Here is a 20241-nt window from a genome sequence, read left to right on the forward strand (position 1 = left end):
TGCGTTCTCCTCCATATTGTGGTTGAACTGTGACAAAGTTGATCTTTTGATGGAAACCAAGTCTGTTAAGAGTAACAAGTGTTGAGGGCCGGCCCCGTGGTTGAGTGGTTAAAGTTCCATGCGCTCTGCTTTGGCGGCCCAGGTTCGTGGTTTGGATCCCGGGCACGGACCTGCTCCACTCATCAGCCATGCTGTGGTGGCATCCCACATGCAAAGCAGAGGAAGATGGCACAGATGTTAGCTCAGGGCTAATCTTCCTCCAGCAAAAAAAGAGGAAGATTGGCCATGGATGTTAGCTGAGGGTGAATGTTCCTCACCAAAAAAAAAAAAGGACTAACAAGTGTGGAACACAGTTATATAATTCTTTGTATACCATTTTCTTGGAAGAAATTCTTAGGTGGAACTGCTGGGTCAAGAGCTACGCCCCTTCAGACTGTCCGGCTCTGGGAACGTATGGTAGCCTGTCCCCACGGCCTTGCCAGAATGATCACCATCATTCTGAATCTTTGCCTATCTGAGCATCCTAGGGCAATGAGCATTGCTCACTTAAAATGTACCCTTGATGAGAAGCCCTGCATCTTTCTAGCCACTTGTGTCTTGTCAATTGCCTCTTCGTTTTTGCCTCCCAAATTTGTTTCTCTTCCTGTCTGTGAAGAGCTTTCACAAATGAAGGGGTCAACATACTCATCAATTTCCCATTGAGCTGGCTATGAGTTTTTTTGTGACTTCTTCCATCTCGCTGTTCACCAAGATTATGAAACAATGAATATTTTTTTCCTTCATATGTTTATCTTCAAGTGTGGCAAAGACCCTCCCCTAATCTATATAATCATGAAGGTATCCATTTACTTTTTGTGATACTCCTGTGACAAGGCAAGTGGTTCCCTCCTCTTATTAGGCGCACGCAGGTACAAGAGTTTTGATAGGTAACTTCGGCAATCGATATCTAAATGGTACACAGGTTTTGTCGATACTTCTATGTCAAAGGGTTCTGGTGACAGAAACAAAGGTCCAAAATACATGCCCAGTGAAGGGCACTGCAGCACTAGGCCCCTTGTTCCTTCCCCGGAGGGAAGCAATCTAGGTTTGACTTTCCTAGAAATCAAAATCTAAATTTTACCTGATGTAAAATTTCTTCCCTAAAACCACCTCCTGGTAGCAGCAGGCACGCAGGCCCTGAGAGGGGCTGAGTCAGACCTGATGAGGGCGATGATAAACCCCGCTCGCTGACCTGTGGCAGGAAGCAGAGGTGCCGGGGGGCCTGTCAGGTTTTCCCTCTTCCTGCCCCTTTGGGTAGGGGGCCGGCTCTGTGGCTGCGGCAGGGTAAGCCTCATGGGACCCACTCCATCTCTGTCTACCCCCCGGCTCCCTCATACTTAGCCCCAGGTCTTGGTGCCGTGCCTTAAGTAAAGGCAGAGGATGCCTCACAGCCAGTTACTTCAGCTGAAGTAAAGCTTCTCTCTTTGGAGGTGGCTCCAGGCCCAGACGTTTCTGCAGGGGCAGTTCCTAGGAGCCTGCCACTTCTGTGCCAGCAGCAGGAAGACTAGGTACCCAGATCAACCTTCTGAAGTAAACAGCTAAGCTGCCGGATTACTTATATACACATTTTAAAAACGTGTTTAAGTCATTGCTAACATGGAAAAAGATTTTAAAAAGCATGCACGTAGGCCAAGAATGGAATACAAGCGAAAGCTCTGGGAAGTCAAACCAGCTTCTATTCTGGGATCTTCCACGGAAGCCTGGAGGTCTTGATGTTCTGCTTTGATGAGTGCAGGGGACTGAGATCAACTCGGAGCTGCCAGAGGGGGGCAATCAACCTAGACGCAGGCCTCCCACGGAAGCTGGGACTCCAGGGGGCTTCATACTGGGGCAGAGGGAGGGAGACATGAGCCCACTGCACAGAAGGCGGCCACAAGGGACGTCGTGGGGACACCAGGAGCTTGATCTTGGTGCTGGATGGACGCATGGAAAGAAATCTGTGGAGAATGGAAAGTATAATTCCGCCCAGGGCAGGCACAGGTGGGGGCGCTCAAAGTTTCAATCTGGAAAAACTCTCAAGGGCTGAGTTCAATTTAAAGGGATGCCAGGGTGAGAATTAACTTACAGCGATCCGATCCCTGGGCTTCAGGCAGAAGCAAACGCAAAGCCTGTCTGAAAAAAGGTGACCTCAGCCACAGTCTCAAAGAATTCTCATAGAACGAGTCACAGGCAAAATGAGCATTTCACAAATCAAAACCACGAGATGCCAGAGTGAAAAGACAAGGCACAAACTGGGAAGATAGCCGTGACACACTGACAAGGATTCCCACCCAAGATATCTATACAAACTGCTACAAATCAGTAAGAGACACCCAATTAGGAAACCAGGCAAAGGGCACAAAAGGCATTTTGTAAGAAAAAAACTGAAATGGTCTGTAAGTGGGAAAAGACGCCCCACCTCACTAGTAATCACGGATGTGAAAATTAAACTTCGCAATACTACCAGATACTCACCAGATTGGCAAAAATTTAAAAAGTCAGAAATTACTAAGGGTTGGTGAGGGTATGGAGACGGGAGTGCTCATCACTGTTAACCAGGTTGTACACTAGTACAACCACCTTAAAAAGTAGTCATGACCTATGATATTATCCATATAATAAACGCTCTCCTAGGTTAATATCCCAGCAAAAACTCTTACCTCTGAATGTTCACAGAAACATTGTTTTTAACAGCCAAAAAGTTAGCAACAACTCTTATGTCCTTTATCAACCATAGGACGTACAAATGGACCTAGATGGAATTCTACAATGAATGAGGGATAAAGATCAACCTGTCCAAGGTTTTTTTTTTTTGAGGAAGAGTGGCCGTGAGCTAACATCTGTTGCCAATCTTCCTTTATTTCCCTCCCCAAAGCCCCAGTACACGGTTGTACATCCTAGTGGTAGGTCATTCGAGTCCCTCTATGTGGGATGCCACACAGCATGGCTTGATGAGTGGTGTGTAGGTCCGCGCCCAGAATCCGAACCGGCGAGCCCCAGGCCGCCAAAGCGGAGCAAGGGAACTTAACCACTACGCCGCCAGGCGGGCCCCGTCCAAGGTTTATCCCTGGCAGGATGGCCTCCCAGAAAAGGAGTTGGCCTCTTCGAAGGCTCCAGGGAATGCAGCCATTGCCAAGCGCCCGAGGCGCTGACCATTACGAAGCCTGGAACCCAGCCCCCTAATTACGTCAGAGGAGGGGCTGGTGCTTCTCCAGCCAGGAACGCGCCGCAAGGAATCCTGCTGCTGGTTAGCTGTGACAGCCCCATTTGGACCCTAGACCCATGACAGAATCGGAGGAAGAGCTGGCACAACCCCCCCATGCACACACGCTGAGCTGGTGGATGAGGGCTGGAACCACGGTCCTGCCACATCATATTGTGTCCCTTCCCCGCTAACAGAGGAGCTGGGCCTCCCTATTGTGCAGCTTAAAAGCCCCACAACCTGGTGGTGGGGACCTCTCCCCAAGCAACCCGCCCCAGGACAAATGGGCCACGCGGGACCACACAACGGGACTGCTCCTGTTTCCAGTGAACGCCCTTCCAGCAGCCTGGTGGGGGTTGTGCTGGGCCATTTGCCTGTCTGCACAAGGGTGCGTGAACTATGGCTACTTGTGTCGATACAGGTAAATCTCAAGAACGATGTTGAGCAAATGGAGTCAAAGCAAGACGAATGATTTCATTTACATAAAGTTCAAAAATAATTTTTTTAAAAAACCCAATATTGGGGCTGGCCCAGTGGCGTAGTGGTTAAGCTTGTGTGCTCCACTTCAGCGGCCCAGGGTTCATGGGTTCGGATCCCAGCATGGACCTACACACCACCCATCAAGCCATGTTAGGACGGCGTCCCACATACAAAAGAGAGGAAGATTGGCACAGATGTTAGATTAGGGGCAACCTTCCTCACGAAAAAAGAAAAGGAAAAAAAAAACCCAATATAGTGGTAAAACTATAAAGCAAAGCAAAGGGATGATCAACCCCAATTCCAGGGTAGTGGTTTCCTCTGCAGGGGTTAGGGAGGCATTGGAGGAGCATACAGGGGACCCCCAATGCTCTTTCCCAAGCTCGCTGGTGGATAAGAGGGTGTCTATTATTCTTTAACCTGAAAAAGCATGTTTTAGACACTTTTGAATGAATGTTTCACAATAAAACTTTTTTCTTTTTTTTTTTGCTGAGGAAGATTTCGCCCTGAGCTAACATCCACTGCCAATCTTCCTTTTTTTGGTATGTGAGCCGCCACCACAGCATGGCCACTGACAGCTGTGTGGTGTAGGTCTGCACCCTGGAGCTGAACCCAGAAATGCCAAACTTAACCACTAGGCCACTGGGGCTGGCCCAATACAAAGCTTTCTAAATGCTGGTTAAAGATCTGTTCCAGGGGCGGGCCCCATGGCCAAGTGGTTACAGTTCTGCGCACTCCACTTTGGTGGCCGGGGTTCACGGGTTTGGATCCTGGGCACGGACCTACTCCACTCACCAGCCATGCTGTGGAGGTGTCTCACATGCAAAACAGAGGCCAATTGGTAGAGATGTTAGCCCGGGGCCTAATCTTCCTCACACACAAAAAAAGACCTGTTCCGAATTTTGAATCTTCAGATGAGATCTTAGACTTCATGCTGCTGGTGGAGACCAGCAGCCTCCTAAGCTGCCCGACTAGTCTGCTGAGCGTGTCTCCAACCACCTCGGCCCCCTGCCTCCTCGCTCCGCAAGGCAGTGGGGCTGCTGGGTCCTCTCCTTACTCCGGCCACTCCTACTCCATTCTGCTGCTCTGTCTACCTAGTGAGTTTTTACTTCTCCAAAACGTGCCTGTCACCTCTGTCCAGACTCGCCTGACTTTGCAGACAGGTGCACGCCCCATCCTCTGTGCTGGCATTTCTAGCAGCACTCCAGCCTAGTGCAGTCTACATCCCTGCCTCCCTGCCTGGGTCACGTTCCAGTCACTCTGTGTCGTCAGAGCTTCGACTGTGAAAGAAGGCAGAGGCAGACCAAACCTCTGTGACATGCGTGTCGAGCGGCAGGGGCCACCAGGAGCCCTCGGAGTGCCCCTGGATGCCAGCACAGAGAGCAGCAAGGGAAACAGCAGCCAACTGTGGAGTGCTTCCCTATGCGCACTGGCTCCCTGCATCCTCACCAGCCCCAGGAAGCAGGCACCATTAACGCAGTTTTTCACATGCAGAAACAGACACAAGTCACAGAGTTGCAGAGCTGGGAGTCACACGTGGGCTTCTGGCTCCCAGAGCCACACTGAACCACGCCAGCACACTCCTGGACACCTGTGGAGTGGGTCACCGCTGCCCAGCCCTGTCTTAGGGGATCACGGGGAGGTCAGCCTGGTTAAGCCAGGCGGCTTAAAACCCCAGCTCCACTACTTACCCCCTCACTTACCTACTTCCTGTCTGTCGACCGGGGAGCACAGCGCTGTCTGCCAGGTTGTCCTGTGCTGAGCCGTCCTGGTGCCAGTGTCAGGGGACACCAATGGAACTACAGTGCCCCCAGGTGGCCGCGCTGGTCATCCCTCCAAGGCCAAAAGAGACAATGCAGCCGACCCCTCACTTTCTTAGATCCTGAGCCACCCCTTCACATGGGTACTCTGATTGGCAAATGCCGGAAACCCCTCCGTGTTCCAAACACTGCCTTGTCACCCGACTCTTGCAGTTACCCATAAGAACGAACCTACACTAACGAGCGGCTGCGTGCTCCAAGATGTTCACCGCAGCGCTGTTTACCAACAGCTACCACCTGCTATGTTCTCCAGAAGGCGAGTTCCATGGCCGTGCAACACTATCTGGGTGGCTCTTGTCAGGGGTACCAATGATAGCCCTGGGCCACGCCCAGTGGTCACCCACCCTGGGCCTCCTTCCCACCCCTCCACACACCTGGATCATTCCAGCCCCAGACCCTTCCCTCTGCCAGCAACACCCCTCCTCCCTTGGAGCTCCTTGTCATTCAGGCTTCAGCGTTAATTCTCGCCACCTCAGAAAGGCCACTCCTGACCCCTAGTCTACAGGAGCCACCCCATCCTTCAGTTCCCCACCCGGCACTTTTGTTAGCTGATCTCTGTTTATTTACTGTTCACTGGCTGGCTCCCCTGGAACCACCTCTACTTCAAGTTTCTAAATGGCAACGTTACGAAATTCTCCTTTCTGATTTAAGCCAGTTTGGGACAGGTTTCCTAACTCCTACCGCCAAGAATCCTTACTGATATGCTCATGGGTCCTCACCAGCATGAAAAGGCCCTTCTCCCGTGCACGTCCCCCTCCCTCCCCGGCCTGAGCGGAAGCCAACCCCACAAGGCCAGTGGCAGCACGAGTGACAGGAGACCCTATCACACAGGCCGAGGCCTGCAGGGACACGGAAGAGTCATCTGGCAAATGGCCTGTAGATTTTATGTTTTCCTTTATTTCTGTCGTGCAATCCAAAAAAGAAAAATTGGTGAGAGAGAGGTGTGAAGAAAGGAAAGATGGGCTTCCTGGGAGCCAGTGTCCTGCTCTGGGCTCCTGCCCGTGACCCACCCAGCTCGGAGGTTCCTGCTACAGACACACACAGGGAAGTGGCTGTGGTTATTTTCTTTTTTTAATGAAACTATATCACTGCTTACAAAAACCTGCATGAGCCCTCATGCCCACCCGCTTCACAGTTCCCTTGGCTCAGCCTCCCTCTGTCTCCCGAGAACTGGAACACGGTGGGCGTGGAACGGCCACCACCACCAACTCGATGACTGACGCGAGGGGAGAACCCTGGGCTCCGACCCTGAGCCTTCACAGGGGGGCAGCTCTGCCTCCCATGTCCATTCCCGTCGGAGGCTGTACGAGGGTGGACCCCGCCGCCATGGCTCTCAGGCCCCCACCCAGACCAGAGTGAAATGATGTGAGTGTCCCCCCAGAGACCCCCCTCCCCCCAGTAGTCTCTCTCCCCTCCCTCCCCCCACCCCGACCCTAACTCTACCCCACTACTGAGATGAGGCCCAGCTCCCGACAGAAGGGACAGGGCCTACAGGCTGTAGAACTTGAGGCTCCTGTCCATGCCTGTGGAGGCGATGAACTTGGCGTGGTGCCCGAAGGCCACCCCTGTGGTCAGGCCGCTGTGCTCTGCGGAGAGAGACAAGAGGCCATGGTGAGAAGGCTTCCCCTCCTCTGGGTCTGAGCATCGACCCCTGATGATATGCTCCCAGCCATCCAGTCCTTCCACAGTCAGTGTCTCTCGCACAGCCCGTTCCTGCTTGTCTGTCTGTCCCTGCAGGTGACTATCAACTCCCAGGGGCAGGGGTCCAGTCCAGTCTGGCCTGCACGTTTCCCTCCAGGGCCTCGCTGGGGCCTGGCACACAGCAGGCACTCAAGTTTTTGCTGGTGGGCTGAGGGAACAGAGGCCTGTCGGTCCCCCTCCCCAAAGCTTCTGAGGCAACCGCACTTCTGCTCAGTTCAAGCACTAGAACCAACCGTGCGCCAGACAGACGGTCCCGAGACAAAGCGCAGTCTCGGTCCTACACATCTCCAACCTGCTGTTTTGAACACTTTAGCTGAGTTTTCAGTTTGGCTTAAAATTTCAGCGCTCAGCTTGCGGCAGAGATTTAGTTCTAACTCCTTGCTTGTACCCTAGTAATCCACTGGCCTGTTCCAGCCCCTGGTTCTGACTCTGGACCCTAACACAGGGCGGGGCTGGGGCAGGCGCAGAGGAGGCTGCAACACTCCTCACCTGACTCCGGGAGCTCTTGAGCGCCACTCGAACTCCTTCTAGGTCTAGGGTCACAGCTGCAGTCTCGCAGCTCCCCACTGCATTCCAGCCTGCTGCTCTACCTAACTGCTCCACACCAAGACACGGGGGCCCAGAGAAGGGGTAAACCCACGGGCCACAGTCAGGACTGGACACTCCCTAACACACACACACGGAGCGGGGCTCAGGGGAACGCGGGGGCAGAAGTATCTTGCATCCTGCCCACTACCTGCTAACAAGGACGAAAGTTTCATCAACAAAGAGCTGCAGCTGCCACTCGTGCAGCTCCCGAGGGGACAGCAGGCACACTGTCACCCCACACGTGCCACCTGTGCATCACAAGTTGGCACAATCTGCAAAGCAGTGCCAATACGTGCATTTTAAAGAAGCAGCTGCAGCTCTGAAAGGGGCAGTCTCGTCCCCAGGGCCACACAACTAAGAAGCAGCTTGCGACACTGTGAGCCACTGTCTCAGCATTTTCTACTCTTCATCTCAGCACTTACGATTGCAATGGAGTCATGACCTGTGGAGGCATTCTGCATCTGCCTTCCCAACCTGACTGCAAATCCCATCAGGGCACAGACTGGATCTCTCACCCACTGCTCCAAACCCACATCAGACTAAGACACAATATTGAACAACGGCAAATCCTTACTGTGTGCCAGCACTGTTCTAACTATTTATAAACATATTTAGGTATACAGAGTATTATATATGTTGTACATGTATAGTTATTTTATAGGTCTACGTATATATATAAACATATTATATATATATGTAAATATTAAAATATATCCATATTTATTTATATAAATATTTACATATGTATCATAACTCCACTGGGTATGTACTATTATCATTCCCCAGAGAGATTAAGTAATCTGCCCAATGTCACACAGCTTGAGGAGGCAGAGCCAGCATTTAAAGCCAGGCAGACTGACTCCTGATTTCATTTTCTTAGCCACTAAACTACTGCCTGAGCTACTGATTAAAGCGGCCTAGGCAAATTCACGCCTTCCCCTAGAAATCCCTGACCCGAGGCTATTTCCCCTCCTCCCTGGGAGACCTCAGGATCCCAGGCCCAGAAGTACCTGTGAAGTGAAGAATCTCCGTCCACTGTTTGCAGATGTAGATCTGCACATCCGTGCCCCCAAGGGCCAGGTAGGTACCACTCTGGTCAAAAATCAGTGACTTCACCTGCCAGAACCAGGAGAGGGTCACACGAGGGGAACAGAAACCGCACAGCAATTGGGGATTATCAGACCCAGTTTAGATTAATTCAGCAGATAATCAACAAAGGAGAGGCAACCGAGGAAGCTGGGGGAGGGAGGGGCCACACCTCAAAGTTGTTATCCAGCTGCAATGTCTTAAAGTTCTTAAGCTTGCGCAGATCCCAGAGCTTGACAGAGGAGTCGTCGGCCGCTGTAGCCAGGTAGTAGCCATTCTCAGAGAAGGCAATGCTGGTGATGGGGCCTGAGTGGCCAGGGAAGTTGGCCACGTTGGTGCGCTCCTACGGTTGGGGGGTGCGTAGTAAAGTGTCGGCCACGAACACGAGAGGGAGAAGATGGAGCTTACCAAACTCCTACCTCCAAGACATCCTCCTCCGTCCTTCAGGGAAGGACCGCTGGCAGGAATGGCAGGGATGGATGGCCAAGCCCAGGGCCCCCGGCCACACCTATCACGTCACCCACGCAGAAGCACTGTCCCTCCACCCTTGGGACGCCCCCAGGGCCAGGGGCCACAAGAAATTCATCACACTGTGAAATCACAAGAGCTCCAACCCCGGGCCTACCTTCAAGTCCCAGATCTTGATCTGGGAATCCATGGTTCCTGTTCCAAAGATGAGTCCATCAGGGTGGAACTGCGCACAGGTGAGAGCTGGGGAGGAGGGGAGATGGACCTGTGTCAGCCCACTGGGAGAGACCAAGTGTGACAGAAGGTGGGCGCCCTGCTCTGCACGCCCCTCGCTGGGCTCCGCACAACACCCAGTGCTCAGCACAGGACTGGCAGTAAATCTATTTGTAGAAGAACAAATGAGCAAACGACTCAAGAAAGCCTGAAAATAAACGATACGGAGCAAATGAAGACACAGCCCAGCGCCTCCCAGGCAACTCACAGCAGCCAGAGGTCTCATCGGTCACCTTGGTGAGCACACGCCCCGTCTGGATGTCAGAGAAGGCCCAGTACTGAAAACACAGAGACACGGAGCCATTAATCAAGTGGGCCCTAGGTTCCGGCAGCCCTTCAGCAAGGCAGACACTCTGGTTCAGCCAACCCTAGCAGACCAGGCTCCTCCCAGCAGAGAGAAGACGTTTCCCTCTTCTGGGGACCCGGGTGGGGTAGGCAGGATGGTCCCTCCTCTCAGGATATGCAAGCTCGGGGCCCAGCAGGCCTCTTCAAGGCCCTGGCTGGGAGCACACCTGGTCATCAGAGGAGCTCAGGAGATAATCGCCAGTGGCGTGGAGGCTGAGGCCTGTCACAGCGCTCTCATGGGCCCGAACAACCTGCACGCAAGACGCGTTCGGGACCGACCAGATCCTGATGGTGGCATCTGGGGAGGCAGAGAACACCAGCTCCTAAAGAGAAAGCAAAGAGGCACACTATGAGGGACAAAGAGCCGACCAGCGCAACCTTACAAGAGGGGACTGGGGACGGCCACACCCAAATGACTGCTCCTCCTTGCAGCCCTGCTCTGCCCCAAACCATCCCGTCACCCAGTGATGCCTCCGAGGCCCAAAGGCGCAAGCTATGAAAACGTCAATCCAACAGCATCTGGCCTCAGGAGGAGGCCTTGCCACCCAGTGGCAAAAAGGATAACTGAACCAGAGCCCAAGTTCCCACGGCCTGTTCCAGGGCCAGAGAGAAACGTGGCTAGGGCAGTTATTTTATTGAAACAGTCACAGGCAGCTAACGGCTACCATCTGGGATGGCGCAGGTCTCAACAGGACCAGGTCTGGGAGGGGCTGTGAGTCTAAGTTCTACTGCCTCCCGCACTTCAGGATTTCAGGGCTAGTTCATCACCAGAAAAACGTGCGGTAGGGAGAGAACGTATAGTGTCACCAACCAATATTTTGCTTAGCTAGCACATCAGAAGCTTTAGGGTAAAACCAACTCCTATCTTTCATCAATGCAATTTCCTAAGAGAAATAACATATTCACACCCAGGAAGCAGGAAAGGAGTGCTTTCAATTTGAATAAGTTTAGTTTTATAAAGAATTCACCATGTTATTCTTTTATTTCTAATATCCTTAAGGTACAGAGAAAAGGCTGGTTACCTGGGAAGCAGGGACCCAGCCACTGTCCCACAGTCCCAGGCCCAAACTGTCCTAGACTTACAAGTTCAAATCCCACATGGTCATTAATCTGGTCTAAGGAGCTGCCATGACCCCCCCAAACCAGCAATTCTCCATCTCTTTTAACCCACGTGGCTTTCAATGGTCAACAGCAAGTTCTTTTTAGGAAGATCAGCCCTGAGCTAACACCTGCCACCAATCCTCCTCTTTTGCTGAGGAAGACTGGCCCTGAGCTAATATCCATGCCCATCTTCCTCCACTTTAGATGTGGGACGCCTACCACAGCATGGCGTGCCAAGCAGTGCCATGTCCGCACCCAGGATCTGAACGGGCAAACCCCGGGCCGCTGAAGTGGAACCTGCGCACTTAACCGTTGTGCCACCAGACCGGCCCCCGAGCATCAAGTTCTTAGCCCCTACCCTGGAGGACCATGGGCATAAGGATACATCTGTCTTCCTCAGTTATGTGAGTAAAGAGTTTCTTGAGCTTTGTTTTCTGTAGTTTGTTTTAGAAAGACTGTAGGGTTTTTTCCTTTTCCTAACATAAAATAGGTCAACGAATATGCTTTTCCAAGCTATACATTTCCTCTCTGCCCCCAGTTTAAAGGTCAGTGCCTTAGGAGGTCCTCTGCGGAGTAAAGGGCGACCCCATGACTCCAAACAGAGGCCCTGATGCCAGCTCTGGAAGAGTCGCCTCACCAAGGAGGCAGCCGGGGGGTGGGCGACAGGTTCCAGGACCCTAAACCACGGAAACAGGGCTCAGGAAGGAGGAACCAAGAGTGTCTAGGGGAACCTCTTACCTGGGAAGGGTGAAACACCACACTGGTGACTTTCTTGGTATGGCCTTTGAGGGTGGCCAGGATTTGCTCAGAACTCTTATCGAAGACAACAACATTTTTATCCGCCCCACCTGGAGAGAACCCAAATGAGATCCAAAAATGAGGCAGGCCCAAGAGGGTCCCTTTGCTGAAGAAGGTACTCTCGTCCCCAGCTGATGCCAAGGACAGGAGCACGCACCTTCCCTGCCGCCCTCCCCTCCTCGGCCTGCCAGGCCAGCTCTCACCAGTGAGGATTTTGTTGGTGTCGGAGGGGCAGAGGTCCAGGGCGAGGATCCCGGGGATGCTGGCGCTGTGCAAGCCCTGTGCAGAGAGCACCACACCAGAGCGAGTCATGGTCAAATCAAAGCAGGCCACAAAGCCACACAACGCCCCCACTCCCATCCTGGCACAGGGGAACAAGAGTGACTGCTGTTCCTTATCCATTGGGCTTGGCCTTGTGCCCGGACGCAGTACCTCCCTCACTGCATTACTGGGAAAGCCAGGGCTGGGCTGGAAGAGAAGCCCTGGCCACTCAGCAGGCAAGGATGGAAACGGGGCCAGAGGCCCTGGACGGCTCTCCGCCCACCGCTCTCCATGCTGGCCTGCCCACCCTGGAAACAGCACGGTGTGCCCTGCCTCCAAGACAGCCAGGAACTGGCCACTCACCACGTGGGATGCCACCTGCCGGTACTTGCTGAGCTCTTCTGGCTTCACCAGCTCCTCAGGCACAGTCTTCCCTCTCTGTAAAAACGAAAGAGCCCCCAAGGAAAGCGGCAATGAGAGCAGGATTCAGCCATCCCCCTTTCTCCTAAGGGGTCAACCGCCTCCCAGCAGCCAACTCTCTCTCCTGACTCCAGGAGAGGACTCACCTTCTTACGCTCCGTGGTTAGCACAGTGGCCTTGTCTTGAAGCTGGGAAAGAGAGGGGGGAACGGGCTCAATGTGAGAGAATTATTCTGCCATGACAACAGCACAGTGGAAACTGGTTGCATCTGCACTTTCACAAGCATCACCAAGAACTCATTATCCACCAAGTTCTGTGCGGAAGGCTTATGTGCATTATCTGTTTCCACTTTAACCGCAACCTTACAAGGTGAGTGTTCACGACCTTATTTCACAGAGGAGGCAACTGGGCCTCAGGGAAGTGAAGTCAGTTGCCCAAGGCCACAGAGGTGACGTGTAGCAGAGAGAAAACAGAAGAGGGCCGCAGAGCTCCCGGACCAAGGCTACTCCACTGAGAGCTGAGATGCCTGTCGACAATCTGAACTGCTTGGAAAAGACATAACCTCTCAATGCCTACAAAGGAGGATCCACGCGGGGAACAGAGCTGGACCTGGAAGCAGGGCCCAGCTCTGCCTCGTGTGAGCTGAGCCTTTGAATCCGAGTCTCGGGTTCTTCATCTATAAAATGCAAATGCTAACGCCTCACCTGTCTCCCTCAGAGAAAAAAACACGTAACAAAGTGTTTCACTATCTGCAAAGAACCCCAATAATGACAAAAGCTACAAGTCGCACTTATCAGTAATTAAAATTTTTTAAATTCCTATTATTCTCATTTAGAAGCAAGGGAAAGGAGACACAGAGGGGTTAGTTAAGTCAGCCCAAGGTCATAAAGCTTCTAAGTGGTAACATCAAGATACAAAGCCAGGGGGCCAGCCCGGTGGCATAGAGGTTAAGTCTGCATGCTCCACTACGGATCCCAGGCACGGACCTACACACGACTCATCAAACCATGCTGTGGTGGCATTCCACATACAAAATAGAGAAAGACTGGCATGAATGTTAGCTCAAGGACATCTTCCTCAAACAAAAAAAGAGGAAGATTGGCAACAGATTTTGGCTCAGGGCCAATCTTCCTCACCCAAAAAAACCCCAAAAAACAACAACAACAAAGCCAGGCAGTCTGGTGCGAGTCTGTGCTGGCACCACTCTACTTTATCCCCAAATGGATGGGATTCTTATTCATAGTGGACTCAAGGCAGACGGTGAGAGCAGGACGTACCTTCTGGATAATCTCGGGAGTCATTCCCACCAGCTCGCCCAAATCCATTGGCTCGCCTGCACCCTGAAGAGAAGAAAGGTGAAGGTGAGAAAGGCACAGGACACAAAGACACAGGCACAAAGAGGACACGTGAGCCACTGAACGCAAACGGGCTGCTGGCAGGGAAGGGGGACACACTCACCACGACACTGGGCTGGGAGCTTGGCACAGCCTGGGGCACGATGAGACCAGCCTGCGGTTTCAGGGTAGCCAGAGCTGAGAGAGAAGATCATGTTAGAAAGGGGAGACGACTGAGCTGGACCAGCCTGGAGTGGGGATGATGGGGGAGATGCTGCACCTTCTCGGGCGGCAGTGACTTCCTTGGTGAGACGGGCAATGACACGGCAGGCGGCATCGTGCTGGTACAGAGCGTGGGACAGCTCTTGGCGGGTTGTCTGCAGCTGCTGGCGCAGAGTGAAGCTGTGTAGCATGACCGCATCCTGGGAGAGGAAAACACCACTATGAGGGGCTGGGGCGGGGGGCAAGGGGCACCCAGCAGAAGAGGCAGCCCTTGATAAGACGATACTGCCTCCAATCCCACAGCCTAGACCGGTATCAGTGATCGGAGCAGCACCTGAGTGACCCTGCATGCCAGCGCTGGCAGCCACTCCCGAGCTCCTGGCTCACGCCAAACACTGGGCAGACAGACAGGAGTGGGAGCCAGCCCTTTCCCATCCCCATCTTCTTCAATTTACCAGCAAATATTGGATGTTATGCTGTCACCTCACCAAAAGGGAATAATGATGCTGCTGCCGCCATTCATTAAATGTCCTCATTGTGTCAGGCACTGTGCCAGGCAGTCCCTCAAGATGTATGCATTGACTGACTCATATTTTAGAGCACCTATTACACGCCACATGCTGCTCTTATGCTGAGAATACACTGACGAATAAAACAAGTCCCTGACATCACCAAGTTTACATTCTAACCTTATTCTGATTCTCCCAATGCCCCGAAGCCGGGCACTAATCCCTGTCACACGGTCAGGAAAATCAAGACTCGGATACAAGAAACGTGCCCAAGGTCACACGGCGAGGGAGCAATGGAGCTAAGTGTGAAACCCAGATCTGTGTGATTTCACCATCCAGGCTCCTCCTCTGCTATCACCCTACCCCTCCAAACAGAAAATAATGCTCCATCCCTCCCAGCCCCGAGTCCCAGTCCAGTGAGGCACTCCCTTCAAGCGGGGAAGACACCAAGTCTCCTCCGGGTACTCACCCACTCATCCTGCAAGGCTTTCAGAATGGCCGGGATGCTTGTGGCCGACGGAGGCTTGGGCCGGATCGGGTGAGCAACTGCGAGAGAGGGAAAGCAGGTCTGAAGAGCCATGACCCAGAGGATTCTTGCCCTCCACCACTCTTTTCCCTTTAACCTGCATTAACAGATAGCCAGCTCCTCCTCCAGGGCACCGGTGGTACAGCCTTCCACCCTCTCAGGCTCTGAGCTCTTAAGACGGCCCTAGACCGAGGCCAGCCAGTGGGCACCTTTGATGTCGATGAGCTGCTCCTCGGACAGAGGCTGGTTGTTGATGGGGTCTGTGCCATTCTCTGCGATATACTTCTCAATGAGCCGCCTCTCGTAGACATGATGAGAGACGGGGGACACACACGGGTGCTCCGGCACTTCATTGGAGACTGCAGAGAAAAGGCAGACAGTGAGCCGGGGTGGCGAAGGGGACCTTGAGCTAAGGGGATGCCTTACTCGCTACTGGCCCCCACAAGACCACGCATCCCCACGCTCAACTCACAGGAATCAAGACATGACACCAAGCCAGTTTTGTACTATCCCCAGAATGCTTTCCAGATACCTAACTGGCTTCTCCATCAGGCTCCTGACAGCCAGACAGTCAACAAATAATTACTGCACAACGACTACGCGCCAGGCACCTAGACAGCAGTCAACAGTCCCTGCCCACCTTGCTTTTGAACAAAGACGCTTAGTCACCCATTATACTCCAGGAGAGGGAGATACAGGTGAAGCCACTCAAATCGCAGTCCAGAGCCTGGATGGATTATCAAAACAATTACAAAGCAATGTGACAAGCGCTGTAATAATAATAAGTGTTTACACACTGTTTACTAGGTACAAAGCACAACTGTAAACACTTGCCATAGATTTAACTCATCCTTGCACAACCCCCAAGAGAGGTACCATTTACACGTGCCCCCTGAGGATGGGGATCACAGCTGGTCTCTGACTTCCAGTACATGGGAGAGGCCCAGCAGGCATTTGGCGAACATCTAAGAGATGAGTGCACGAGAGGAAGGATGGTGCTGGGGAACATAGAAAAGAGCCTCTTCAAGAGAGAAAAGAAACAATGAACGTGAAAATACTTTGCAGACTGATTTCTTCAACGCAAAGACTCCTTTTCTAGACATCATTCCCCCTCCTTCCTTCTTCCCTCCCTTTTTCTGGATTTATGGAGAGGTTCTGAGATGAGTAAGGGGCTTGAGAGTCAGAAAGCAAGTAGAGAAAAGGATGAGAAACTAGTCACCTGATGAAATAGCGGGAAGGGAGATCATCCCCATGCCACCATAAAATACCAAAAGGAAAGACAGGACAAGGCACAAAAACAGCACAGATTCGGGGTCAGAGACCCCAGCTCCATCACCCAGCTCTGCCACTTACAAGCTGTGCAGCTTTAGACAAGCCACCCTCCCCTTGAGCCTCACACCCTCATCTGTAAACCCGGGACCCTTACTTCTGCTTTGGAGAATTCCTGGAAAGATAAAATGAGATCAAAGACTGGGGAGCGCGCAGTAAACCAATAAAGGCTTTATACACGTACGCTATTTTTATTAGTCGTGCAGGGCGAGGCTGGCAGCTCCAGACCTGGCTTCCAGCCCTGTAACTGTAACTGCCTCTATCTCACTGCGTGACCTTCGTGAATTGCAGAAGCGCTGATTCCCGGAGTGGGACCTCAGACAACATCCAATGCAACGCCCTTATTTTGCAGATGGGGAAACTGAGGCCCAGAGCCTTGCGCCAGGTCACAAAGCCCATCGGAGGCGGCTCCTGCCCCAGCCCTCGGGTTCCCCGATTCCTGCACCAGCTCCCCTCGTCCGGGCCCCAGGTCTCATCGCGTAATCGAGATGGCCGGCCCCAGGGATGCCTGCGACCATAAACTTGAGGCGTTACGTAAACCGTGAAGCGCTGTGCAAATGCACCCCCCGCAGAGGAGGAGGGGGACCCGCGTGCTGACAGGCCGCCGCCCGGCCTCCCGGGAGCCCTGCTTTCACCCCCTGCCCCGACCCCAGATCCTCCCGCTCGTCTCTCCGGCCTCCTGCGACCCGCGATCGGCCGCAGCCGACACTCACTCGAGCAGATCAGGGACATGGCGCCGTCGCTGCGCTCCGAGGCGCCTCGCACCAGGCTCCGGGATCAGCTTCTGAGCCGCCGCGGGCCACTTCCGGTTCCCCGCGGCTTCCGGGACGCTCCGCGGCGAGCGGGGAGCGACCCGCCGAGCGCTGCTCGCGTCGCGCTTCACGTGGGACTGCGGCCGGTCGCGCGCCTCAGCCTCCAGCACCTAACGGAAACTGCCCTTCCCCAGAATGCAACCGGGCAGGAAAGGGCCCGCCAGGGCACACTCGGCTATTTCCGGACAGACTCGGCTCCTTCCGTAATAACCTGGGGCAGTGAGAGAGGCGAGCCGAAACTACATTTCCCATGATGCAGTGGGAATTTAAAGCCACAGCAATGCAGCCACACTTTTGAGACCGGTGCTGCGCCTGGCAGTTGGTCTGTAGTCTTGCAAACTTAGGTGTGCGTGTGAATTTCCTAAGGAGCTTGTTAAAATGCGTATTCCTGGGGGTCTGCCTTGGAGAGTCTACATTTTCAGTGCGTGCCCCACGTGATTCTGAGGCAGGTGTTTCTCGGACTACCCTTCGATGGACACTGCTAAGTGACAAGTTGAAGAAAGCACAAATGTAAACGGGTAGAGAAATTAACACTGGCCAAGAAACTGTTCTGGTCTTGCCTCTACTACCAATTTGCTCCGTGATCTTGGGCAAGTCGTCAGCTTCTCTGCCCCTTTCTTAGTGACTTCTAGATCCCTTGCAGCTCAGATCGTGTAGGATTCTTTGTGGATATCTATAGGATAAAATACTTTCAGGAATCATGTACAGAACATGTGGTGTGGGATCCTGACAAAGCAGAAGGACAAGGCAGGTGTGGTCAGTGAAGTCTTCTTCACTGAAGAGGCGTGAATGAGCTGGACTTTGACCGGTGGGCAATATTCAGATAGAAGACAGGGAGAAGAGAGGGCATTCCCAGAGCGGGTACAGCATAAGCAAAGGCTTGGAGGAAGAAGAAAAGTTGCAGGCACGAAGGGCAGTGTGGCATAGTGGCCAAGGGCTTGGACTCTGAAGTCAGATAGTCTGTGCTCTAATCCCAGCTCTACCCAGCTAGTTAACTATGTGAACTTCTCTGCCTTAATTTCCTCATCTGTAAAATAGGGGGAGTGATAACAAAGGTTGAACTAACTCACAGGGTTGTCATGAGGAATTAATATTTAAAAAGTGCTTTGAACTAAGCTTGGCACATAGTAAGTACAGTATAAATATTCATGTTTGTTTTTATTATCCCTACAGCCGAGCAAGATTGTGCGAACTACTGTCATCTCTCCCCTGCACCAAAAAAATAGCATCCTAGTTGGTTGCCTTGCTTCCAGCCTGGCTGCCTTCGAATCCACTTTTCTCAGAAGAGCCAGCAATCTACTTTCAATGAAAAATCTATTCCTGCTATTCGCCAGGCTTTTCACTCATTCGGCAAACATTGATTGGGTGCCTCCCAGGTGCCAGGCCCTATTCTGATAACTGGAGATACAAACGGTGAACAAGAAAGACAAGGTTTCTGCTCTCTTGGCACTTACATTCCTTTTTGGGGGGAGGTGGGGAGAGCACAGACAGTCAACACATAAGAAGAAAATTCCAGAGAGTGGTAAGTGCTAAGAATAAAACAAATCAGAGTAAGGTGGATGGGAGGTGCTGTGGATCCGAGGGGTGGGCTACCTTAGTCAGGGTATTGAGGGAGGGCGTCTCGGAGGAGGTGACATTTTTGCTGAGACCTGAATGAGGGAGAGTGTTTCTGGCAGAGGAAACTTACCCCCAGGTCCTGCACCATGTTGACCTTCACAGTCTCACCTCATCTGCTCTCCAGCCACACTGGCCTCTCAAGTCCTCAAACTTACCCACTCTGGCTGCTTCTAGTACTTTTGCCTGGAACACCTTCCTCCACTCCCTCCGAGCTTGCCCTCCAATGTAAACTCCAATCTCGCCTTCAATGGGACTTCCTCTGGAGCCTCTTTCTGGACCCCTGACTGAAGTTTCCCCACAGCATCCTGTCATTCTTCACTGAGCCACTCTGGATAACTGTAATCATTTAATTATTTACAATTATCTGTCTGATGTTTGGATTCTCCACCAGACTGTAAACTCCATGATGCAGAACCGCAATTGTTCTGGCCACTGTTGTTTCTCGGAGTCTATCACGGTGCCTGACCCACAGCAGAACTTCATCAGTGTTGTTGGTTGGATGACAGGCTGCCTGCCAGGCCAGGCATCTTCCATACTTGGATATGGTGGGAAATAAAATGGATCTGTTTAGGCAGGGTCTTGAACCAGAGGTGGTCAGACTTGATTGGGCTGGCAGCAGAATAGCAGTTGAGCTATGGAATGATAACCCCACTTCCAGAAGATTCCTCTGGGAAGACACTCACAGGATGGGCTGGAGTGGGGGCACACTGGAAGGAGAGAGACCCAGCGATTCATTTATTGAACATATCTTTATTGAGCACCCACTGTGTGCCAGTCAGGCACTAGAGCAGGCATTGGGAACTAGGCTCAACACTGTGAGCAAAACCAGAGGTGTCCCTATACCAGAGATCTTAGGGGCTGTGACAGAAGAATGGAGGAAAAAGGGAGTCCTTTCAAGGCTTTTGAGTTTCAGAAGCCAGCCCCTCAGGCAATAGAAAGGATTCAGGGCCGTTGATTTTGGAGTAAATATTACAGGTAAGAACTTGCTCTCAGATTCTTGCCAGTTTCCTCCCAATCTCAAACTCCCCACAGAGGAGGCAGGGAAGGGAGACCTGGTGGAGGGGGATATATGCATAGCTGTCGGTGGGTCCCTGAGAGGGGAACTCTATGCCCCCTACTCCCCGAGGCCAAGGCTGCTGCTGCAATGTGCAAGGAAACACATTGGCCAATAAGCCAGAAGCAGCTCCATTTCCCAGGTAGATTTTGTAGTAACCTGTGTGGACAAGTGACAGAGGATCAGGCAGGACAATGCAGCTCAAACAACTGACACTGAGGATCAGATGAATCCGTCCCACCCCCAACCTTGGCCCTATGTTAATTTTCCAAAAGGTGTG

The 20241-nt window shown here is 52.5% G+C and overlaps 1 protein-coding gene across 1 annotated transcript; it reads right to left on the reverse strand.

Annotated features, from left to right (window-relative positions):
* Positions 1-6394: 6394 nt before the first annotated feature.
* On the reverse strand, positions 6395-17483 carry PRPF19 (pre-mRNA processing factor 19). Its single transcript, XM_014861783.3, has 16 exons — positions 17192-17483; positions 15359-15508; positions 15093-15169; positions 14173-14314; positions 14017-14090; positions 13836-13898; positions 12705-12746; positions 12502-12576; positions 12081-12156; positions 11818-11927; positions 10146-10301; positions 9842-9911; positions 9518-9603; positions 9065-9235; positions 8817-8922; positions 6395-7103 (listed from the first exon to the last, which is right to left on the reverse strand). Exons 1-16 carry the CDS (start codon positions 17208-17210, stop codon positions 7006-7008), a joined length of 1515 nt encoding a protein of 504 aa, XP_014717269.1. The 5' UTR covers positions 17211-17483; the 3' UTR covers positions 6395-7005.
* Positions 17484-20241: the final 2758 nt, after the last annotated feature.

The sequence above is a fragment of the Equus asinus genome, chromosome 17 (assembly GCF_041296235.1).
Source record: "Equus asinus isolate D_3611 breed Donkey chromosome 17, EquAss-T2T_v2, whole genome shotgun sequence".
Lineage (NCBI taxonomy): Eukaryota > Metazoa > Chordata > Mammalia > Perissodactyla > Equidae > Equus > Equus asinus.

Excerpts from the sequence above, each read along its gene's own strand:
- PRPF19 (XM_014861783.3), bottom strand. Across the intron at positions 13,899-14,016 it reads GCTCCCAGCCCAGTGTCGTG|GGTGCAGGCGAGCCAATGGA; the intron begins GTGAGTGTGTCC and ends TCTTCTCTTCAG. Across the intron at positions 12,747-13,835 it reads CTCCCGAGATTATCCAGAAG|CTTCAAGACAAGGCCACTGT; the intron begins GTACGTCCTGCT and ends TCTCTTTCCCAG.